Source organism: Schistocerca piceifrons, chromosome 3 (assembly GCF_021461385.2).
Source record: "Schistocerca piceifrons isolate TAMUIC-IGC-003096 chromosome 3, iqSchPice1.1, whole genome shotgun sequence".
Classification (NCBI taxonomy): Eukaryota; Metazoa; Arthropoda; class Insecta; order Orthoptera; family Acrididae; genus Schistocerca; species Schistocerca piceifrons.
In genome coordinates, this window is record NC_060140.1 from 205,372,086 (window position 1) to 205,398,319 (window position 26,234).

The following is a 26,234-nucleotide window of genomic DNA, read 5'->3' on the forward strand; positions in this document are numbered from 1 at the left end:
CATTTAAGTCACAAATCTTAGCACATCAAGTGATAATCTTGGGTATGAGATGCTTGGTACAACCCTATATTGCTCCACTCAACAATGCAGGAATTGTTTACTATATAACCATCTCGCCCCGCAGTGCAGAACTAGATGTAGTAAAGGTGGCGGACCGAATTCAGTAGATGTTTGCACGCAAAAAATGCCAGTGTGGCGACATTTATTCTGCCGCGTCCCATGCCAATAGGAAATATAAGACGGTTTGGCCCAATGTACGACAGCGGAAATAATGAGAAATAAATTCCAAGAACAGAACACATAACTGTAAATAAACCTACAGCATATGACAGTTACCCGGAATATCGACCCCTACAGCCACGTGTGTAGCAAACAATGAGAGCATCTGTAGCTCAACATCGTACGGCTGAGGTAGTGCAGCCAATAACACAACAGAAACGGCGACAATTACAACAAATACAGCATACCGCACGATAGTCAGGGCAACAACAGCTGTGGAGCGATCGTGGTGACCAGTAATCCCTAGAAACCAGCCTAAATCACTCAGCTGTAACAGTGCCTGGCGCCAGGTTTGTGCACAGATGAATCAAGAAATATATATGCCACATCGTCTCCCCGTACGCCCTACCATACGTAAGCAATATGCACCTCAAGCTCATAATCTCACGATCTCACCGAATAGGAGCGAATCCTTTGCATACAAAATACAGAGTTTATAGTAAATATAATTGTAGAAGCTGGGCAACAGCCTTGCCGCAATGGATACACTGGTTCCCGTCAGATCACCGGGCGTGGCCGACACTTGGGTGGGCGACCATCCGGGCCGCCATGCGCTGTTGCCATTTTTCGGGGTGCTCTCAAAATGGTTCAAATGGTTCTGAGCACTATGGGACTTAACATCTATGGTCATCAGTCCCCTAGAACTTAGAACTACTTAAACCTAACTAACCTAAGGACATCACACACATCCATGCCCTAGGCAGGATTCGAACCTGCGACCGTAGCAGTCGCGCAGCTCCGGACTGAGCGCCTAGAACCGCTAGACCACCGCGGCCGGCGGGGTGCACTCAGCCTTGTGATGCCAATTGAGGAGCTACTCGACCGAATAGTAGCGGCTCCGGTCACAGAAAACCATTATACTGACTGGGAGAGGAGTGTGCTGACCACACACCCCTGCTGTCCGCATCCTCAGCTGAGGATGACACGGCGGTGGGATGGTCCCGATGGGCCACTTGTCGCCTGAAGACGGAGTGCTGCTGCTGATAATTGTAGAAGAAGTCCATGCCATCGCCGGACGGGGTGGCCGAGCGGTTCTAGGCGCTACAGTCTGGAACCGTGCGACCCGCAGGTTTGAATCCTGTCTCGGGAATGGATGTGTGTGATGTCCTTAGGTTAGTTAGGTTTAAGTAGTTCTAAGTTCTAGGGGACTGATGACCTCAGAAGTTAAGTCCCATAGTGCTCAGAGCCATTTGAACCATTTTTTTCCATGCCATCAGGAGCCATTCACACCCGACGATTGCTTGCTAACTTCTTATCTACAACCAAGGAAACGTATTAATTATGAAATACAAAATTTGGGGGTGAAATGCTCGTTCAGCAGGTGCAAATAAAGATGCCATGCGTCGTGAATAGTGTGTGAAATCTTATGGGACTTAACTGGTAAGGTTTCACTACTTAACCTAAATTATCCTAAGGACAAACACGCACACCCATGCCCGAGGGAGGACTCGAACCTCCGCCGGGACCAGCCGCACAGTCCATGACTGCAGCGCCCCTGACCAGTCGGCTAATCCCACGCGGCGTCGTGAATTAATTGCAAGAGAGATATGTGTCTATTGTGATTCAAGTTCGGGTATTCGGTCTATTTCAGAAGCTTATGTGTATTTAGAGGTGATCGGGAACATACTACATACATACTAAGGTCGCATTTGCCTTGAAATAAAAATCGATTTCTAGATCATTAATAGTCTTCAAACTGTGAGGACCAGAATAGTCGACCAAGAAATATCCGTAGTATTAATGTATTGCCTGCAGAGAACGGCTATCTCACGAAATGAGTAGCACAATTTAATGCGTTATTTGTAACTGCCCTCAGTTATTTGTAAAGATTTTAATGCTCACAGCTATGCTTGGGGATGTGGTTGCCAAGACTGTTATGGGGCATCTTTACTTCACATGATGGGTGACTTCGGTCTTGATGTTTTGAATGACAGAACGCCAACATTGATTCCGAAACCAGAAGAACGCCTATCCGCTATCGACATAATCCTGTATTCACCAAGGCGGTGAATATTTGCGACTAACCCTTGGGATCAGGCCACTATGCCGTAGAGATACAAACAACTATAAGGGGGTTTGTGTCCTCGCCCAAAGACCCCACGTGCTATTTGTCGCAATTGGCATTGGCCGTGCGAGGTAGCCTTCAACCGTTTATTCCCAAAAACAGTTCATAGTACCGCGCACGCTACACCGACCATCAGTCTCTGTCGTCCTAGCAGCGGATAATTACGCACTCGTCGAGAAACGCTCCATTATGAGCCGAGAAGACACGTATTCCGCGTCCGTGCCACGCTAATGATCACAGCTTTACCGCGAGCAGGCGGCCAGTGACTCAGTGTGAAGGCAATGCAGTTGGTCAGCATTTCGAGATAGCGACAGCTTGCGCGCGTGTACGCGCGAGCCTGCGGAGAATCTTCGAACCCTTAACACAGCTCAACATTACCTTCGAATGACCAAGAACCCATCACGAAAGCGGAAAGTAACTAAAACACACAGGGTCAAATATCAAGGAACTACAGAGGACCGGATTAAGACGCTAACCACCTCATCGTCATCATTGGCAAGGTATTATAAAATTTTAGTATTATCTTGATGCAGCAAAAGCATCAATTCCTACCCTAAAAGCAACTTACGAGGGGCGTTTGAAAAGTCCGTGCAAAAATAAAAACTTCTTACGTGTCTTTGGTAAACTTTTATATTTTTCTACATAGTCTCCTTTTAGACTTATACACTTCACCCAACGCTGTTCTAATTTGTTGATCCCTTCCGAATAATAGGGATTGTCCAAGTCTGAAAAATAGCTGTTAGTTGCTGCAATCACCTCCTCGCCTGAATAAAATCTTCGTCCTGCCAGCCATTTCTTCAAATTGCGGAACAAATAGTAGTCCAAGGGAGCCAAGTCTGGAGAATAGGGGGGGGGGGGGGAGGGGGGATGTGAAACGAGTTGGAATCCTATTTCCAATAGTTTTGCGACCACAACTGCTGAGGTGTGTGCTGGTGCATTGTCGTGACGGAAAAGGACTTCTTTGTGGTGCAATCGCCGGCGTTCTCGGTTTTCAAACGGTCCAATGACGATGAATAATATGTACTTGTAATAGTTTTACCCTTTTCCAGACAGTCGATGAGGATTATCCCTTGCGAATCCCAAAAGATAGTCGCCATAACCTTTCCGGCCTAAGGACTGGTCTTCGCCTTTTTTTGGTGCAGATTCTTCCTTGGTAACCCATTGTTCAGATTGTTGTTTGGTCTCAGGAGTATAGTAATGTATCCATGTTTCATCCACAGTGACGAAATGACGCTTAAAGTCCTGCGGATTCTTGCTGAACAGCTGCGAACCATCCTTGCAACACTTCACACGATTCCGTTTTTGGTCAAGCGTGCAGTCGCGGAATCTGTCTTGCGGATAGCTTTCTCATGTCCAAATGTTTATGTAAAATATTATGTACGCTTTCATTCGAGATGCCCACAGCACTGGCAATCTCACGCACCTTAACTCTTCTGTCATCCATCACCATATCATGGATTTTATCAATGATTTCTGGAGTCGTAACCTCCACAGGGCGTCCAGAACGTTCAGCATCACTTGTGCCCATAAGGCCACTCCAACAATTTTGAAACCACTTACAAACTCTTCTAATCGAAGGTGCAGAGTCATCGCAATGTTTATCAAGCTTCTCTTTAGTCTTCTGAAGCGTTTTGCCTTTTATAATGTTTAATCACCACACGAAATTCTTTTTCGTCCATTTTTTGACAATCACTCGACTTCCTTGATTCACACGAATGCCGAACACAAAGAAATAGACCGATATGGCTGAAACTTGGTATGCGTTCTTTACAAAGATGCTACTAACTAAACATGATCTCGATACGCGCCGGTGGTGCCATCTCTCGGACTTTGCACGGACTTTTCAAACGCACCTCGTATTAGAGAAATAGGACAAGCTTCAGTACAGAGCAGTGAAAACATATCCGGTTGCATGTCGACAGCGCCGACCAATACACTCCCTGTAGGGGAAAAAAAAAGAAACCGCACAAGGACCACAAGAACGTGACGACCAGGAAAATCCAGCAGGTACATCAAATCCTCCAGTCCAAAAGTAAAAAAATAAAACCATATGCATAGAGCTCCTCTTCTTATAACTATCATCAGCTTCGAGCATTATTCCAACGAGACAACAGTATACTAGAACACAGCCTTGGGAAGCGAAAACGGTTGGCTAAATTAAGTCGAAAGTACATGCACCGCTCCAAGACACCAGAAGTAGCTTTCTACTGCCCATTACCAAACACTTCAGGGAGGCTAAGCTGTACCTAGTGAAGCATCCATTTACACTGCTGAAATACTAGCAGTTCGCGAAGTGGCTACTTCTACATCTACATCTACATTAATACTCCGCAAGCCACCCAACGGTGTGTGGCGGAGGGCACTTTACGTGCCACTGTCATTACCTCCCTTTCCTGTTCCAGTCGCGTATGGTTCGCGGGAAGAACGACTGTCTGAAAGCCTCCGTGCGCGCTCTAATCTCTCTAATTTTACATTCGTGATCTCCTCGGGAAGTATAAGTAGGGGGAAGCAATATATTCGATACCTCATCCAGAAACGCACCCTCTCGAAACCTGGCGAGCAAGCTACACCGCGATGCAGAGCGCCTCTCTTGCAGAGTCTGCCACTTGAGTTTATTAAACATCTCCGTAACGCTATCACGGTTACCAAATAACCCAGTGACGAAACGCGCCGCTCTCCTTTGGATCTTCTCTATCTCCTCCGTCAACCCGACCTGGTACGGATCCCACACTGATGAGCAATACTCAAGTATAGGTCGAACGAGTGTTTTGTAAGCCACCTCCTTTGTTGATGGACTACATTTTCTAAGCACTCTCCCAATGAATCTCAACCTGGTACCCGCCTTACCAACAATTAGTTTTATATGATCATTCCACTTCAAATCGTTCCGTACGCATACTCCCAGATATTTTACAGAAGTAACTGCTACCAGTGTTTGTTCCGCTATCATATAATCATACAATAAAGGATCCTTCTTTCTATGTATTCGCAATACATTACATTTGTCTATGTTAAGGGTCAGTTGCCACTCCCTGCACCAAGTGCCTATCCGCTGCAGATCTTCCTGTATTTCGCTACAATTTTCTAATGCAGCAACTTCTCTGTATACTACAGCATCATCCGCGAAAAGCCGCATGGAACTTCCGACACTATCTACTAAGTCATTTATATATATTGTGAAAAGCAATGGTCCCATAACACTCCCCTGTGGCACGCCAGAGGTTACTTTAACGTCTGTAGACGTCTCTCCATTGATAACAACATGCTGTGTTCTGTTTGCCAAAAACTCCTCAATCCAGCCACACAGCTGGTCTGATATTCCGTAGGCTCTTACTTTGCTTATCAGGCGACAGTGCGGAACTGTATCGAACGCCTTCCGGAAGTCAAGAAAAATAGCATCCACCTGGGAGCCTGTATCTAATATTTTCTGGGTCTCATGAACAAATAAGGCGAGTTGGGTCTCACACGATCGCTGTTTCCGGAATCCATGTTGATTCCTACATAGTAGATTCTGGGTTTCCAGAAATGACATGATACGCGAGCAAAAAACATGTTCTAAAATTCTACAAGAGATCGACGTAAGAGATATAGGTCTATAGTTTTGCGCATCTGCTCGACGACCCTTCTTGAAGACTGGGACTATCTGTGCTCTTTTCCAATCATTTGGAACCCTCCGTTCCTCTAGAGACTTGCGGTACACGGCTGTTAGAAGGGGGGCAAGTTCTTTCGCGTACTCTGTGTAGAATCGAATTGGTATCCCGTCAGGTCCAGTGGCCTTTCCTCTGTTGAGTGATTCCAATTGCTTTTCTATTCCTTGGACACTTATTTCGATGTCAGCCATTTTTTCGTTTGTGCGAGGATTTAGAGAAGGAACTGCAGTGCGGTCTTCCTCTGTGAAACAGCTTTGGAAAAAGGTGTTTAGTATTTCAGCTTTACGCGTGTCATCCTCTGTTTCAATGCCATCATCATCCCGTAGTGTCTGGATATGCTGTTTCGAGCCACTTACTGATTTAACGTAAGACCAGAACTTCCTAGGATTTTCTGTCAAGTCGGTACATAGAATTTTACTTTCGAATTCAATGAACGCTTCACGCATAGCCCTCCTTACGCTAACTTTGACATCGTTTAGCTTCTGTTTGTCTGAGAGGTTTTGGCTGCGTTTAAACTTGGAGTGGAGCTCTCTTTGCTTTCGCAGTAGTTTCCTAACTTTGTTGTTGTACCACGGTGGGTTTTTCCCGTCCCTCACAGTTTTACTCGGCACGTACCTGTCTAAAACGCATTTTACGATTGCCTTGAACTTTTTCCATAAACACTCAACATTGTCAGTGTCGGAACAGAAATTTTCGTTTTGATCTGTTAGGTAGTCTGAAATCTGCCTTCTATTACTCTTGCTAAACAGATAAACCTTCCTCCCTTTTTTTATATTCCTATTAACTTCCATATTCAGGGATGCTGCAACGGCCTTATGGTCACTGATTCCCTGTTCTGTACATACAGATTCGAAAAGTTCGGGTCTGTTTGTTATCAGTAGGTCCAATATGTTATCTCCACGAGTCGGTTCTCTGTTTAATTGCTCGAGGTAATTTTCGGATAGTGCACTCAGTATAATGTCACTCGATGCTCTGTCCCTACCACCCGTCCTAAACATCTGAGTGTCCCAGTCTATATCTGGTAAATTGAAATCTCCACCTAAGACTATAACATGCTGAGAAAATTTATGTGAAATGTATTCCAAATTTTCTCTCAGTTGTTCCGCCACTAATGCTGCTGAGTCGGGAGGTCGGTAAAAGGAGCCAATTATTAACCTAGTTCGGTTGTTTAGTGTAACCTCCACCCATAATAATTCACAGGAACTATCCACTTCTACTTCACTACAGGATAAACTACTACTAACAGCGATGAACACTCCACCACCGGTTGCATGCAATCTATCCTTTCTAAACACCGTCTGTACCTTTGTAAAAATTTCGGCAGAATTTATCTCTGGCTTAAGCCAGCTTTCTGTACCTATAACGATTTCGGCTTCGGTGCTTTCTATCAGCGCTTGAAGTTCCGGTACTTTACCAACGCAGCTTCGACAGTTGACAATTACAATACCGATTGCTGCTTGGTCCCCGCATGTCCTGACTTTGCCCCGCACCCGTTGAGGCTGTTGCCCTTTCTGTACTTGCCCAAGGCCATCTAACCTAAAAAACCGCCCAGCCCACGCCACACAACCCCTGCTACCCGTGTAGCCGCTTGTTGCGTGTAGTGGACTCCTGACCTATCCAGCGGAACCCGAAACCCCACCACCCTATGGCGCAAGTCGAGGAATCTGCAGCCCACACGGTCGCAGAACCGTCTCAGCCTCTGATTCAGACCCTCCACTCGGCTCTGTACCAAAGGTCCGCAGTCAGTCCTGTCGACGATGCTGCAGATGGTGAGCTCTGCTTTCATCCCGCTAGCGAGACTGGCAGTCTTCACCAAATCAGATAGCCGCCGGAAGCCAGAGAGGATTTCCTCCGATCCATAGCGACACACATCATTGGTGCCGACATGAGCGACCACCTGCAGATGGGTGCACCCTGTACCCTTCATGGCATCCGGAAGGACCCTTTCCACATCTGGAATGACTCCCCCCGGTATGCACACGGAGTGCACATTGGTTTTCTTCCCCTCTCTTGCTGCCATTTCCCTAAGGGGCCCCATTACGCGCCTAACGTTGGAGCTCCCAATTACCAGTAAGCCCACCCTCTGCGACTGCCCGGATCTTGCAGACTGAGGGGCAACCTCTGGAACAGGACAAGCAGCCATGTCAGGCCGAGGATCAGTATCAGCCTGAGACAGAGCCTGAAACCGGTTCGTCAGACAAACTGGAGAGGCTTTCCGTTCAGCCCTCCGGAATGTCTTTCGCCCCCTGCCACACCTTGAGACGACCTCCCACTCTACCACAGGTGAGGAATCAGCCTCAATGCGGGCAGTATCCCGGGCAACCACAGTCGTAGTCCGATCAGGGGATGCGTGGGACGAGCTGGCCGTCCCCGACAAACCCCCATCCCAACCCCCACAGTGATGCCCATTGGCAACAGCCTCAAGCTGTGTGACCGAAGCCAACACTGCCTGAAGCTGGGAGCGAAGGGATGCCAACTCAGCCTGCATCCGAACACAGCAGTTGCAGTCCCTATCCATGCTAAAAACTGTTTTGCTAAGAACGTCTGAACTAATCTACAGAGAGCGCAAACAATCGACAAAATTTAAACGGTTATTAAAATACAAGATTGCCTAGTAAATGCAGTAATGCTGCTACTTGCGCACTGCTGACACTGCTCGGCGGCGGAAGGAGACTAAGCGAAATTACACTATTCAGGTACTAAAACACGATGCTACACTCTCAAATACTATAATACGCCCGAAATTTATGAATTAAACAATGCAAGAACCAAAAACACGCAAAGAAATTAAGAATTAAACTATGTAACAAATGAGTGAGCTAGGAGTATACGACTTGCTGCTCAGCTGCTTATCCAACGGCGGCAGGGAGCACACTGACTGCGACCAACCGACACTGGCCGTTCAAAACAAAACAGTAGACAAACGACTACGCGAATTTACACTATTCAGGTACTAAAACGCGATGCTACAACTCTCAAATACTATAATACGCTCGAAATTTATGAATTAAACAATGCAAGTACCAAAAACACGCAAAGAAATTAAGAATTAAACTATGTAACAAATGAGTGAGCTAGGAGTATACGACTTGCTGCTGCAGCTGCTTATCCAACGGCGGCAGGGGGTAGGTTGGTTGGTTGGTTGATTCGGGGTGAGGGGACCAAACAGCGAGACCATCGGTCCCATCGTATTAGGGAGAAAAGGGGAGGGAAGTCGACCGTACCCTTTCGCAGGAACCACCCCGGCATTTACCTGAAGCGATTTAGTGAAATAACGGAGACCAAAATTAGGATGGCCGGACGCTTGTTTGAACCGTCGTCTTCTCGAGTGCGAGTCCATTGTGCTAACCACCTACCTATGGGACAAGGAACGCATTTCAAACAGTTTTGTTCGTAACTGACTTTCGAAACACCTTCCAAAGGATAAAACTTATCGGAATGTGACCACTCCCCATTATATACAGTATAAGATACATTCAGTTTGATTCATACTAGAAGAAAAGTTGGCATTGACGTTAACCTCCTGTGGTTCAGGGGGCATTCAGGCATCATTGGGAACGAAATAGCAGAGAGATATGCTAAAGGAAGGTATATTCGAAGGAATTAGATACCCCTGTAGTGACCTTATAGGGAAAATGCGCCAACAGTCTTAAAGGAATAATGGAACAAGGAGATAAGGAATGGATGAAAACCCCAAGAAAGAAAGGAAGATTTTACGCCCGTATTCATCCAGAACTGCGGGTGGAACCTGCCGAGGAAACCGTGGTACACCAGAATCATGATGAGTAAACGGTACCAGGGCTCCGAATGCGGTTGGGCCGTGTATGTTACCATAGTCGCCTTTTTCAAATAAAAGTTGTAGCTTCCCCAGTGCGTGGTTGTTGCAGTGAAAAAGAAGACGATTTAAACATGTAATAGTGGCATGCACACAGCAAGGGAAATTATACCGCGAGCTGAAGGTGTCAATACGTACAACCATTACTGTCCTCTTAATTACGAATGATGTAAGGATATCTCACATAACAGGAATGTCTCGAAACTGAAAATTTAATCTGATTTTGTGTCGATGTTTATATCTGTATACGTGCAGTGTATATATGTTTATCACATCAAAGGAATCTAACTAAATGACTCAGACATCAATATTTAATTTCATATTTGTTTTGAGTGTTTGTATCTGTATATGTAACCATGTTCGATGGGCCGTGACCCGTCATAAAGTAGGCCGGTGTGAGGTGGAGCGTACACCATTAAGTTAAGTAGTGGTTTTGACTTTGTACGTATGTACTGTTTGTGTTTTCCTTTTCTTTTTCGTTTAAAAATGTATAGCTATGGTGTTCTTTTAACCATTGACAAAGGTCTTCTTAGGCACTTGTGGGTTTTATTGTTGTTCTGAAGAAAGTGTAGTTATCTACGCCGAAACCTGGGTTAACACTTAACACTAGGTGCTTTTTTCGCAATCGAGGCGGCTTTTTAGTTTTTTAATATATTAACAAACGATTGCTGACGCGCTGCGATGTTGAAGGTTCTTACATTTGTGTTCACGTGGCAGATCCCTTAAATGTGATACTGCCTAACACTTGCACTCCATGCACACTCCAAACTTTACAGGTACACTCCGTGCTGCATTTGCATTTTCCCATCCGCGTAGTGCGCACAGAGGAGCTGTGAAGATGACTGACACTTTGCAGGCGCCCGGCGGCCGCGTTACGGCTGGTAACCTGTGGTGCGAGAACCGCCCCTTGGCCGAGGCCCACAAGACGGCGCGGCGGTGCGGCCCGTCGGGCAAACTGCGCGTCTTCGAGCTGGGCTTCAACGTCTCCCGCCAATGGCTGCCCGTCATAGAGGCGTGCCACGACGCCGACAAGGCCAGCACCTTCTACTCGCACCACCAGCTGCTCGGGTACGTCGCTCACCCAACACTGGTTCCCGATATAAGTACAATGAGACATCGCTATGCACATACTGTAGATTACATCTATTGAAACAATACAGGACGCGCGATTAGAGGCGCCATGTCACCGATTGCGCGGCCCGTCCCGCCGGAGGTTCGAATCCTCCGTCGGGCATGGGTGAGTGTGTTGTTCTTACACTACTGGCCATTAAAATTGCTACACCAAGACGAAATGCAGATGATAAACGGGTATTCATTGGACAAATATATTATACTAGAACTGACATGTGATTACATTTTCACGCAATTTGGGTGAATAGATCCTGCGAAATCACTACCCAGAACAACCACCTCTGGCACTAATAACGGCCTTGATACGCCTGGGCATTGAGTCAAACAGAGCTTGGATGGCGTGTACAGGTACAGCTGCATATGCAGCTTCAACACGATTCGACAGTTTATCAAGAGTGGTGACTTGCGTATTGTGACGAGCCAGTTGCTCGGCCACCATTGACCAGACGTTTTCAATTGGTGAGACATCTGGAGAATGTGCTGGCCAGGGCAGCAGTCGAGCATTTTCTGTATCCAGAAAGGCCCGTACAAGACCTGCAACATGCGGTCGTGCATTATCCTGCTGAAATGTGGGGTTTCGCAGGGATCGAATGAAGGATATAGCCACGGGTCGTAACACATCTGAAATGTAACGTCCACTGTCCAAATTGCCGTCAATGCGAACAAGAGGTGACCGAGACGTGTAACCAATGGCACCCCATACCGTCACGCCGGATGATACGCCAGTATGGCGATGACGAATACACGCTTCCAATGTGCCTTCACCGCGACGTCGCCAAACAAGGATGCGACCTGTCGTAACACATCTGAAATGTAACGTCCACTGTCCAAATTGCCGTCAATGCGAACAAGAGGTGACCGAGACGTGTAACCAATGGCACCCCATACCGTCACGCCGGGTGATACGCCAGTATGGCGATGACGAATACACGCTTCCAATGTGCCTTCACCGCGATGTCGCCAAACAAGGATGCGACCTAATGATGCTGTAAACAGAACCTGGATTCATCCGAAAAAATTACGTTTTGCCATTCGTGCACCCAGGTTCGTCGTTGAGTACACCATCGCAGGCACTCATGTCTGTGATGCAGCGTCAACGGTAACCGCAGCCATGGTCTCCGAGCTAATAGTCCATGCTGCTGCAAACGTCGTCGAACTGTTCGTGCAGATGGTTGTTGTCTTGCAAACGTCCCCGTCTGTTGACTCGGGGATCGAGTCGTGGCTGCACGATCCGTTACAGCCATGCGGATAAGATGCCTGTCATCTCGACTGCTACTACGAGGCCGTTGGGATCGAGCACGGCGTTCCGTATTACCCTCCCGAACCCACCGATTCCATATTCTGCTAACAGTCATTGGATCTCGACCAACGTGAGAAGCAATGTGGCGATACGATGGTTCAAATGGCTCTGAGCACTATGGGACTTAACATCTATGCTCATCAGTCCCCTAGAACTTAGAACTACTTAAACCTAACTAACCTAAGGACGTCACACAACACCCAGTCATCACGAGACAGAGAAAATCCCTGACCCCGCCGGTCGCGATACGATAAACCGCAATCGCGATAGGCTACAATCCGAGCTTTATCAAAGTCTGAAACGTGATGGTACGCATTTGTCCTCCTTACACGAGGCATCGCAACAACATGTCACCAGGCAACGCCGGTCAACTGCTGTTTGTGTATGAGTAATTGGTTGGAAACTTTCCTCGTGTCAGCACGTTGTAGGTGTCGCCTCCGGCGTCAACCTTGTGTGAATGCTCTAAAAAAAGCTAAGCATTTGCATATCACAGCATCTTCTTCCTGTCGGTTAAATTTGGCGTCTGTAGCACGTCATCTTCGTGGTGTAGCAATTTTAATGGCCAGTATAAGTAGTGTGTAAGTCTAGGGACCGATGACCTCAGCAGTTTTGTCCCTTAGGAATTCAAATACATTTGAACATTTTTTATGCTGTGCCCGAATTAAGTTGTTGCAGCAGCCCAAAGCTTAATCCTCATCTTTGGGGAACATCTGAAAGTGGGATTATAGCTTATGTGAAGCTCCGATTTGGACCTTGGCTCGCTTCTGCCTGAAGTAAACGTTCGTTACCGTGAATTCGGTGCAAAGGGGTGACGTCACATTTCTCCAAAACTCGAGCACAGTTGGTTGAAACCAGCAGAAAAGCATTAATTAAGCTGTTCATTGCTAAACACCAGGTGGTTATAATTAAAGTGCAGCTAATCACGGAGTTCCATTGTGCGCTGCAAGTATCGTATGGTAGCGAAGCTTAGTACGAGGGTAATTCCAAAAATAAGGTCTCCTATTTTTTTATTAGTACATAGACCTGTTTATTTCTACAGTGGTTTACATCAGTTTACAGCTTGAACATTAGCTATTTTTCGACATTATCACCATTTCTGTCGATGCGTTTTTGTAGACGCTGTGGCAGTTTCTATATGCCCATGTCGCACAAGCTTGTCACCATGCAGTTCATAAAGTTCAACCTCTTCTTTCACCTAGTCGTTCGAGCTGTATCGTTGGGACCACAATTAACGCTGACAGGTATTGTGAGACTCTGAAAAAAACTCAAATGGGCAATTCAGAACCGGAGAAGAGGAATGTTGAGCAAGGGCGTACACATTCTCCATATTAACGCTCATCCACACATCGCTCGGCAAACCGTTGCTCTCCTGCAACAGTTTCAGTGAAACATAATCACCCACTCACCCTATAGAGCTGACTTGGCGCCCAGTGACTCACCTGTTCCTTAGGTTAAAAGAACATTTGGCCGGAAAGCGATTCAGCTCCGACGACGAGGTGAAAGAAGAGGTTCGTAACTTTCTGAATAGCATGGCGGCGAGCTGGTACGACATGGGCATACAAAAACTGCCACAACGTCTACAAAAATTCATCGACATAAATGGTGATTATGCCGAAAAATTGCTAAATGTTCAAGCTGTAACTTATGTAAACCATTGTAGAAATAAACAGGTCAATGTACTTATAAAAATAAGAGACCTCACTTTTGGGATTACCCTCGTAGATATTCTAATGCGTTAATGTGTAACCTATTTACGCTGTAAAAAAATTAGTTCCAGTTTCGGCCACGAGATGCAAATCTGGCGCTTTACACCGTCTGTATGACAGTATGACATCCATGCTGTCATTTGTTAAACCTTAACCATTAATAATAAAATCAACATTATACCTTTCTCACTTGTTTGACCTTTTCTGCACACGTCACGTTCCTAATCTATTATATATGGAAACATTTCTGTACGTTTTTCTTGCTTTCAGAGCGCCATATTTGCAACTAGTGGCCAAAATTATAACTAATTTTTTTCAGCGTAAATCGGTTCTGCATTAACGCCTTAGAATATCTTCCAAGTTTCGCTGCCATAGTGCGGCTGGTCCCGGCGGAGGTTCGAGTTCTCCTTCAGGCATGGGTGTGTGTGTTTGTCCTTAGGATAATTTAGGCTAAGTAAATGGTTCAAATGGCTCTGAGCACTATGGGACTTAACATCTGTGGTCAGCAGTCCCCTAGAACTTAGAACTACTTAAACCTAACTAACCTAAGGACATCACACACATCCATGCCCGAGGCAGGATTCGAACCTGCGACCGTAGCGGGCACGCGGTTCCAGACTGAAGCGAGTAGAACCGCACGGCCACAATGGTTGGCTTAGGCTAAGTAGTGTGTAAGCTTAGGGACTGATGACCTTAGCAGTTAAGTCCCATAAGATTTCACACACATTTTTTCCCCTGCCATACGATAATGACAGCACACAGGACCTCTGGGAATAGCTGCACATTAATCATAAACAGCCGGTACCTGCTAGCCAGCCATCTCTTACGTCTCTAAATATTTCGAGATACACAGATAAAGACATTGCAAGAGTTATTACTATCGGCGATTATACAACCACTGTTGCTCCATCTAGACATTTCTACGCATAAAGGGCCTCAACGCTTACGCAGCCATGTTTCTTCTGCACGTTGTCTAACATCTTGTTTCTTGGAATCCAGCAAGAAACGCTCTTGGTCTGTCCTCCATCTATTTACCTGGATACGTGTGGCAACACACTTCTATTTCATTTTCATTGAAGCCTTAATAACTGTCTCTGAGTCATTTGTTTGTTTTCTTGTCTCCTGTTTGGTACCAACATTTAACGCTCCGCCACACACCGTCAGGTGGCTTGCGGAGAATGGATGTAGATGTAGATTGTTCTCTCAGCAGAGCGAGGTGGTGCAGTGGTTAGCACACTGGACTCGCATTCGGGACAGTCTCTTCGTCATTCCTGCGTAATCGGTTCGCTAGACAAACAATCAGACAACTCGGATTAATGAGTTTTATTACAATAAGATAATTACAATACTTAACTTTGGCAATTACACTGATGTGTCGCAAGCAAATGGCGACATACGAAATAATCAGTCTTTGCAGTGACTGCTGATCTCTAACTGACTAAAGTCTATTCTGAACTGCTGGCGAAGTAGCTATCGTTGACGCTGATATCCAAGTGGCTAATCTTGAAGCTGCTATTGAAATGGGCCGCCAACAGTCGGGCATGGCGCTTATGTCCTCTTCACCTAGGGCCCGCTGCTGTCGCGTTGTCGTCCTGGAAGGGAGGTTGGTCAGCGTGCGATTGTCTGACCCCTTCTCACAGCCTTCTCTCCTCTATCGTTCCCCGAGTGGCGTGCCGGCGCTTGACTTTACGCCGTTACATGGGAGGACGATGGTTCAAACCTAAATTCGGCCATCGTGATTTAGGTTTTCCGTGATATTCCTAAATCGCTTCATGCAAATGTCGGGTGATTTCTTTTAAAGGGCACGGACGACTTCCTTTCCCATCCTTCCCTAATCCGATGGGACCGATGACCTCGCTGTTTGGTCTCCTTCCCAGATCAACCAACCACCCAACCATTGGCTGCTCACCAGCTCTCAGTTTTCTAATTGTTATCGCATGAAAAGTACATCACTGAGATGTCAGTATTGGAAATATTCACTGATCATGAACTTTCCGTTTAGACACATTGGAATGTTCGTTTTGAAAACTCTATTTGGTCCACCAAAAACATTCCAGGTTACTTTTACTCTTGTGTTTATTTCTTTTGTTGACCATCTATTTGTTTTCGGCTGTCCTACATACAACGATAGATTCTGTAACTTTGTTATTCATTTGTGATTTTTTCTGCTTATACGTCATTTTACTTTTTTAAATATCATTTTATGGCGTACTTATAAATTTGCACTGTTTCGCTGTTGTACTTTGTTTGCGCTAGAGACAACAGAGCGGTGTCGCAAGTAGAAACAGAAGTGATTCGGAGAGGTTTTAGTAGTATATATTCCTTCTCACTTTTCCCACCTTTAGGATCTGGGGATTTCCTCTAAGACCAACAAGACCACTGTTGATGAAACAGACTCCTGACTCTTTTCAGCTTCCAAACGCTCTTGTTGTTTGGTTGCACTAATCACAAGCAGCGCGATGTCATCAGCAAGGCTCAAGTAGTTCAGATAGGTTAAAATACCATTTTCGTTTTCTCGATTTAAGGATCTGAAAAATTGTTCTAGCTGTGATGATACTAAGTTTACTGATATGGACTACTGACTCGTCTGTCAGTCATTATTTACACACCATCCTGATGAATCGTATGTTCTTCGCTCTACTAACATGGATCGACTTACTGACTTATTTCCGAACGACTGTTAGTACACAAATATATATTTCCTAGATCTTTTGTGGCAAGCCGGCCGCGGTGGTCTAGCGGTTCTAGGCGCGCAGTCCAGAACCGCGCGACTGCTACGGTCGCAGGTTCGAATCCTGCCTCGGGCATGGATATGTGTGATGTCCTTAGGATAGGTTTAAGTAGTTATAAGTTCTAGGGGACTGATGACTACAGATGTTAAGTCCCATAGTGCTCGGAGCCATTTTTTTTGTGGCAAAATACTGGGATAATTGTTCGCATAAAGCTGCGGTTGAAGGCCCCTCTTCCTTCTCCCTTGCCCCCTGCCCCTCCCGTATTTCACGTTCATATGAAATGCTGCTCAGTCTGCACGGACGTCAACGGGAAATTAAGTTTGAATCATCTTTGCCTCCTTCCTCATACCCTTTAATTAAGACGTCATTCCCTGTCATCGCCGGAAGTAACTTATCGATTACAAATGACAGTTTGTCCTGGCTCAAGATGAAATCGCGTGAACTGGCCGGAGTCGTACAGTACGTTCATCTGTCAGTGTTTCCCACCTTACTTTACAGTTGATCCGTCCTAGTTGGCTCACTACGGTTTTCTAAACAGGGACTACTGTAAGGCGTGTGGCAGAATGTGTGACTTGCTGTACCTGTAAGCGGTCTAGATTAAACCATACAGTGTGTTCATAAATTAGTTATACAGAAGTAAGCTTTAATTGTGGAAAGTGTAAATAATTTACAGAAATGTTTGATAGAGCATTGAATGCAGCGTATTTTAAAGTTTTATTTCCGCCTAACACAGTTCCTGACGTTCTCGCTAGGTGACGTGCTCAAATCAGTTAGTCCACAGACATCGTGGAGACGATACTGCAGTGCCCGTGTTATTCAGAAATGCGATGGCAGGTTCCTTCGAACATGCATGCATGTCTCGGAAGTGTTCCTCTACTGTACTCAGTAGGCAGAGCTGTACATATTCTTCTGAAATTTTGCGTTTTCTTAACCTCAATAAGCCGAACTCCCTAACCACGAAAAATACTCCCACACCGTAACACCACCTCCTCCGTGTCTCACTGTTGGACTACTCACGAAGACAGGTAACGTTCCCCAAGCATTCGCCAACCCATCCACCTTTCATCGGAGTGTCACAGGATACAGCATGATTCATCCCTCCAAATCATTCGTTTCCAGTCATACTCAGTCCATTGGCGTCGTTCTTTACATCACCTCAACTGTCGCTTAGCGTTGACTGCAGAAATGTTTGGTTTACGAGGACCACTGTACCCCATTTTTAGTTTCCTGCCCACAGACATCGTACTAGCTGGACATCTGCTAGCAGTGTGGAACTGACGAGTGACTCGTTCTGCAGATTTCATCCGATTTTTACAACCACCTTGCGCAGTGCACTTTGGTCTGCGTCTCTCAGTACTTTAGGTCTTCTTGGTCTTGATGTAGCTGTTTAGCTTTCCGTTTCCACTTCTCAATCACATCGCCAACAGTCGGCTGGAGCAGGGTTGAAATAAGCCTGATGGATTTATTTGTTACTCAAATGACGTCCAAGAGCTAGTCCACGTTAGAAATCAATGAGCTCTCATGACCGACCCGTTCTGCTGTAATTGCTATGTTATTGTCGACAAAACGCGCCCCGACTCTTTTTATACCGACAATGGTGTTGCCATCCATTGCATTATGTCGGGAGCCTTACCATTATGGACCTTTTTGTCCCAGCCTCCAGACAAGACCCAGTTTTGTCCAGATTTGGCAAAATACTGTTATCAGCTTGGCTCAGATACTGAAGTAACGACATCTGTTCGCGCAACATGTAAATGTTTATGTCTCACAGATAGCGTTGCATGTTGCGTATTTGTTATCGACGATGCAAGCACGATCTATATCTAGCGCCGTCAATCGAGAAAATACCAGACTTCTCCAGTAGTGAGGGGCTGGAACTACGAGGGTACTCCCAAAAGTAATGTCGCCTACTTTTTTTATTAGTACATAGACCTGTTTATTTCTACAGTGGTTTACATCGGTTTACAGCTTGAACATTTCGCTATTTTTCGACATAATCACCATTTCTGTCGATGCATTTTTGTAGACGCTGTGGCAGTTGTTGTATGCCCATGTAATACCAGCTCGCTGCCATGCTGTTCAGAAAGTTATGAACCTCTTCTTTCACCTCGTCGTAGGAGCTGAATCGCTGGGACCACAATTAACGCTGACAGGTACTGTGAGACTCTGAAAAAAACTCAAAACGGGCAATTCAGAACCGGAGAAGAGGAATATTGAGCAAGGGCGTACACATTCTCCATGACAACGCTCTCCCACACATCACTCGGCAAACCGTTGCTCTCCTGCAACAGTTTCAGTGGAACATAATCACCCACACACCCTATGGCCCTGACTTGGCGCCTAGTGGCTATCACGTGTTCCCTAGGTTAAAAGAACATTTGGCCGGAAAGCGATTCAGCTCCGACGACGAGGTGAAAGAAGAGGTTCATAACTTTCTGAACAGCATGGCGGCGAGCTGGTATGACATGGGCATACAAAAACTGCCACAGCGTCTACAAAAATTTATCGAAAGAAATGGTGATTATGTCGAAAAATAGCTAAATGTTCAAGCTGTAAACTGATGTAAACCATTGTAGAAATAAACAGATCTATGTACTTGTAAAAAAATAGGAGACGATACTTCTGGGATTACCCTCGTATTTAAGTTGCGCCACCCGCAAGAATCGGGCATTTCCCATTTGATTAGCGATGCGATAAGACGGTTCTTTCTAAACCTAATACAAACAACGAGGGCAAGTCAGTAATGTCTGAAGTGTTTCCATCGGGTGTATAGGGCGTGAGGTGAATAGTGACGTCTACTTCGATGATTAGAGTGTTATTGTCGATTGTTTACTTATCTTATTATAGTTTACTAACTTATCTTGTTATAGCTTACAAAAATTTCTAAGGATGGAAAGGGAAACTGTCACGTTTCGGATGATTGCACAAAAGAATGGTCTTTTGTCAAGGCCCGACGTACGGATCAGGAAGCGTTGTGTGAGATTTGTAGATGTTTCATCTCAATAACTCACGGAGTTGAGGCAGATATGAGGCAACACATTTCTACGAAGAATCGTACAAATAGATTCGCAGTAGTGTCGACATCAAAGCCTATTGCTACATTCGTTATTAAAGAAGATAACCAGGAAGAATTGCTCGTTGTTGTTGCAAAACTATCAACAGCTTATAAAGTTGTCAATCACCGTAAAACTGAATACCGCGTTGCATCCTGACTCCAAAGTCGCCGCAAAGCAGTCTGCAACCAGGACCAAAGCTACAGCGATTGTGGAAATATCGCACCACACTCCGTGTTCGAATGCATAAAGCAATTGCAAGAAGTGACATTTTACGGCATAGGAACCGACGCATCGAACCATAAGAAATTAGATGATGTTTCCTTTAGCTATTCAATACTTTACTGAAAGTGACGGAATCCAACAGAAGCTGTCGAAGTTTGATTTGCTGAACTACGAAACATCGGAGACAATTGAAAAGTTTTGTCTGGATTCTTTAAGACAACTTCAAATTCCATTAGATAAATTAATCTCTTTTTGTGAAGACTAAAGCAGTACCAACTTCGGAGGACTTCATCGACGCGGCCAGCGGAATGTGTTTTACAAAATTAAAGAAGAAGTAAGAAAAAATATAGAAGGAATTGGATGCCCTTCCCATATTCTCAATACTATGTTAAGCGCTGTTCGAGTCTTAACTGTCAAATAATCGTCATGAAAATATTTAATTATGTTTCAATATACACGGCAAGGAATTCTGCTTATACGTTTACGTCGATCATTAGACTTTCCATCTGACTCAATTTCTGGAGAGGGTCCGTGACAGCGGAAATGCTGACGTGTTTGTTGCTTAGCGCTCCTCGTGCCGATGAGCTGCTATCTCGTAAGCTACAAACTGCGCACAGAAGTAACATAGATCCTGGTATCCGAATTACGAGACAATCGTTTTCAAATGCGGTACCTATTTGTAGCAAAAAGCGTAAATTAAAGTTGTTGTAATACAACATAGTGATTAGAAGAAAAATGGCCACTGTTGAGGAAACTATGACGCTATATAGTAACAATCGTGAATACAAGACAATCGACGCGAAGTGCTCCGAATCGGTCCGACAATCTACGCGAAGTGCTCCGAATGGGTCCGGCGTGCGATGACCCAAACCAAGGGACCATCAGGCAAAATTTAGCGCGTCTACTATTATCTCTACACCATTGTTACTTCCACAATTACATTCTTAACTTCTGCGGCGACTCTGTCTTTTTTGTGTGATCACATATTAAAATTAAAGGTTGCACAGCCCGCATAGATCAGTTCAGTTCCTTTGGCCTGAACATATGCTTCTATAGTTTCTTTTTTTGGGATGCGTAACTATAGTATTAGTATTGTTTTATTATAGATTCGGCACCGAAAAAGAAAAGAGGGTTACAAAAGAGAGAAAGTCAAAGCCGAAAACAGGAATTGAGGGGTGTGTTACATAAGAAAGAAAAATTTAGAGGGTGGTTAACTGTTGATCCCAGCCGGCCGAAGTGGCCGTGCGGTTAAAGGCGCTGCAGTCTGGAACCGCAAGACCGCTACGGTCGCAGGTTCGAATCCTGCCTCGGGCATGGATGTTTGTGATGTCCTTAGGTTAGTTAGGTTTAACTAGTAATAAGTTCTAGGGGACTAATGACCTCAGCAGTTGAGTCCCATAGTGCTCAGAGCCATTTGAACCATTTTTTGTTGATCCCAAGGATATTCATCGTGCTCATTAGTTTGTGTGCTGGAAGAAGCGAACTTTTGAAACAGGCAAATAGCGATCCGCGCAAAAATCTAGTGTCACAATATAATAAACATTCAATGCTTTCGTCGTGGGTGCATCAACCTATTACGTGCACTGCAAATCTTAAACTCGGAGAGGACACCACAGCTGCAGAAATATGATTCGCGACCCCAGTTGTTGAGCGTTCACTGTCAACAACAGATCACATACTCTGATCAAAAAATGGCTCTGAGCACTATGGGACTTAACATCTATGGTCATCAGTCCCCTAGAACTTAGAACTACTTAAACCTACCTAACCTAAGGACATCACACAACACCCAGCCATCACGAGGCAGAGAAAATCCCTAACCCCGCCGGGAATCGAACCCGGGAGCCCAGTTGTGGGAAGCGAGAACGCTACCGCACGACCACGAGATGCGGGCACATACTCTGATCAGCCAGTACATTATGTCCACCTATTTAATAGCCGGTATGTCCACCTCAGTCGCGGTAAACAGCGGCGACGGGTCGTGACACGGAAGCAATGAGCCCATGGTACGTCACTGGAGGGAGCTGACACCACATCTTCACACGCAAGTCACCTAATTCCCTTAAATTCCGGAGTGCGGGGCGATGAGCTCTGACGCCACGTTCAATCACATCCCAGATGTGTTCGAGCGGGTTCAGATCTGGCGAGTTGGGAGTCCAGTACGTCAATTGGAACTCACTGCTGTGTTCCTCGAACCACTCCACCACACTCCTTTCCTTATGACGTGGCATATATTGAAAAATGCCACAGATGACAAGAGACATGATCGTCAAGAAGGGGTTACGTGGTGTGCAACCAGTGTATGATACTCCTCGATGGTCATGGTGCCTTGCACGAGCTTCACTAAACCCATGGTTCCCCATGCGAATCTTCCCCAGAACACAATGGAGCCGCCACCAGCTTGTCTCCATCCCACAGCACAGGTGCCATGAAGCTGTTCTCCTGGAAGACGACGGATTCGCGCCCTTCCACCGGCATGATGAAGAAGGTATCGGACTATGCAACGCTCTGCCACTGAGCCAACCTCCAATGCCGATGGCCACATGCCCCTTTCAGTCGTAGTTGTCGATGTCGTGGTGTCAATATTGGCACATGCATGGATCGTCAGCTGCGGAGGCCCATCGTTTGGAGTGTTGGGTGCACTGTGTGTTGAGACACTCTTGTATTCTACCCAGCATTAAAGTGTGGTGTTAGTTCCGCCACAGTTCGCCACCTGTCCTGTCTTACCAGTCTGCCCAGCTGACGACGTCCGACATCTGTCATGAGGGGTGCCGCGCGGGATAGACGCGCGGTCTAGGCCCCATGCCACGGTTTGCGCGGTTTCCCCGTCGGATGTTCGAGGTCTCCCTCGTGTATGGGTGTGTGTGTGTGTGTTGTCCTTAGCACAAGTTAGTTTATGTTAGATTAAGTAGTGTGTAAGCCTGTGGACGGATGACTTCAGCCGTTTCGTCCCATAGGAACCTACCACCACAATCAGAACAATCATGAGGGGTGACCGCCCAAATTCACTACGTCTGGGCGTGGTTTCACCTTGGTTTCGCCACGTGTTGAAGACACTCACCACAGCACTCCTCAAACACCTGAAAAGGCGTGCAATTTTCGAAATGCTAGTGTCGAGCATCCAGGTCATCACAATCTGTCATTTGTCAAGCTCATATAATAATGTGTGTGAAATCTTATGGGACTTAACTGCTAAGGTTATCAGTCCCTAAGCTTACACACTACTTAACCTAAATTATCCTAAGGACAAACACACACATACCCATGCCTAGGGAGGACTCGAACCTCCGCCGGGACCAGCCGCACAGTCCATGACTGCAGCGCCTCAGACCGCTCGGCTAATCCCGCGCGGCAAGCTCAGATAGATCGCCCGCTTTCCCATCTACAGACGGACGACATGCTCACTGATGCTACCGCGCACCTCTCTGAGTAGCAGAGATTATCGCCAGGTGACGCTGCTATCGCCTGGGCGGATTTATATAAATAGTAGGTCGGTGGTCATAATGTTATGACTGATCAGTGTAGATGATTTCATAAAAAACATTTTCCTCGATTCTAAAATTGCTCAAAATACTAACGGCAGTATGCTTTCCTAATTTGTTTGAAAACAGGACTGTTGGCTCTGAGCACTATGCGACTTAACTTCTGAGGTCATCAGTCGCCTAGAACTTAGAACTAACTAAACCTAACTAACCTAGGGACATCACACACATCCATGCCCGAGGCAGGATTCGAACCTGCGACCGTAGCGGTCGCTCGGCTCCAGACTGTAGCGGCTAGAACCGCACGGCCACTCCGGCCGGCAGGACTGTTCAGTGTACGTCATCAGATCCTTTTTTGTCGTAACTGTGCAAGATTTTTGCGCCGTCAGGCACTTTCAGGTGAGCACGATGTATGAGACAGGCGAAATACCCTCAGAGTTCAAGAAGAATATAATAATTCCAATCCCAAAGAAAGCAGGTGTTGACAGATGTGAAAATTACCGAACTATCAGTTTAATAAGTCACAGCTGCAAAATACTAACGCGAATTCTTTACAGACGAATGGAAAAACTGGTAGAAGCGGACCTCGGGGAAGATCAGTTTGGATTCCGTAGAAATGTTGGAACACGTGAGGCAATACTAACCTTACGACTTATCTTAGGAGAAAGATTAAGAAAAGGCAAACCTACGTTTCTAGAATTTGTAGACTTAGAGAAAGCTTTTGACAATGTTAACTGGAATACTCTCTTTCAAATTCTGAAGGTGGCAGGGGTAAAATACAGGGAGCGAAAGGCTATTTACAATTTGTACAGAAACCAGATGGCAGTTATAAGAGTCGAGGGGCATGAAAGGGAAGCAGTGGTTGGGAAGGGAGTGAGACAGGGTTGTAGCCTCTCCCCGATGTTATTCAATCTGTATATTGAGCAAGCAGTAAAGGAAACAAAAGAAAAATTCGGAGTAGGTATTAAAATTCATGGAGAAGAAGTAAAAACTTTGAGGTTCGCCGATGACATTGTAATTCTGTCAGAGACAGCAAAGGACTTGGAAGAGCAGTTGAACGGAATGGACAGTGTCTTGATAGGAGGATTTAAGATGAACATCAACAAAAGCAAAACGAGGATAATGGAATGTAGTCAAATTAAGTCGGGTGATTCTGAGGGAATTAGATTAGGAAATGAGACACTTAAAGTAGTAAAGGAGTTTTGCTATTTAGGGAGTAAAATAACTGATGATGGTCGAAGTAGAGAGGATATAAAATGTAGACTGGCAATGGCAAGGAAAGCGTTTCTCAAGAAGAGAAATTTGTTAACATCGAGTATAGATTTATGTGTCAGGAAGTCGTTTCTGAAAGTATTTGTATGGAGTGTAGCCATGTATGGAAGTGAAACATGGACGATAACTAGTTTGGACAAGAAGAGAATAGAAGCTTTCGAAATGTGGTGCTACAGAAGAATGCTGAAGATCAGATGGGTAGATCACATAACTGATGAGGAGGTATTGAATATAATTGGGGAGAAGAGGAGTTTGTGGCACAACTTGACAAAAAGAAGGGATCGGTTGGTAGGACATGTTTTGAGGCATCAAGGGTGTGGTGTCACCGCCAGACACCACACTTGCTAGGTGGTAGCTTTAAATCGGCCGCGGTCCATTAGTACATGTCGGACCCGCGTGTCGCCACTGTCAGTGATCGCAGACCGAGCGCCACCACACGGCAGGTCTCGAGAGACTTACTAGCACTCGCCCCAGTTGTACGGACGACGTAGCTAGCGATGCACACTGACGAAGCCTCGCTCATTTGCAGAGCAGATGGTTAGAATAGCCTTCAGCTAAGTCAATGGCTACGACCTAGCAAGGCGCCATAGCAATTGATAGTTATCGTATGAAGCATGTCTCATCAAGAACGATGTACCACAATGATGGATTAAAGTTAAGTATTCTAGTAGCTACGTACTTTTTTTTATAGCATTCATTACGTATCCTGTTTCAGACCTCACGCCAATCTGCGTGAGCGTAACGCGTGCCTTTCGGCTACTTCCGAGTGGCGTGGCTGTCTTACTACGCCACAACAAAGGGATCACAAATTTAGCATTGGAGGGCACCGTGGAGGGTAAAAATCGTAGAGGGAGACCAAGAGATGAATATACTAAGCAGATTCAGAAGGATGTAGGTTGCAGTACGTACTGGGAGATGAAGAAGCTTGCACAGGATAGAGTAGCATGGAGAGCTGCATCAAACCAGTCTCAGGACTGAAGACCACAACAACGACAACAGGCACTTTCAAGGTGAACATAGGTACTTTTCACATGTCGTGTAGGGACATGTTTGGAAATGAGTTGGCAACACTGTCCTCAGGTCGCTGCTGCGGTTCCGGCGACAGCAGACGCAGCCGCGCCCGACATTCACTCAGGGCTGCGAGTCGGGAGAGCTGTTCCTGGGCGTGTCTCCTAGCAACGCGTACTCGCCGTCCGCCGTCCAGCAGACTCTATCGACGACGCTGGGGTCGGAGGAGAAGGCGAGGCAACTGCTCGCCCAGACGACGCTCAGTCGCGGTCACCTCGCGCCCTCCGCAGACTTCATCCTCAACACGCAGCAGCACGCCTCCTTCTTCTACGTGAACGCGGCGCCGCAGTGGCAGATATTCAACGAGGGCAACTGGCTGTCCGTCGAATCGGTGTTGCGCAACCACGCACAGCAGCAGTTACTGGATCTGGAGGTGAGTCACACCGCCATACATACACTTCCAGAATAAAAATTATTACAGCCTTTTAGAGATTTA

The 26,234-nt window shown here is 45.9% G+C and overlaps 1 protein-coding gene across 1 annotated transcript in view; it reads left to right on the forward strand.

The window, feature by feature from the left end:
• Window positions 1–26,234, forward strand: part of LOC124787744 — a 116,736-nt gene that overhangs the window by 61,358 nt on the left and 29,144 nt on the right. Inside the window, exons 3-4 of the mRNA XM_047254610.1 lie at window positions 10,686–10,897; window positions 25,811–26,171. Coding sequence (XP_047110566.1) covers window positions 10,686–10,897; window positions 25,811–26,171 — 573 coding nt within the window. The remainder of the gene's footprint in view (window positions 1–10,685; window positions 10,898–25,810; window positions 26,172–26,234) is intronic.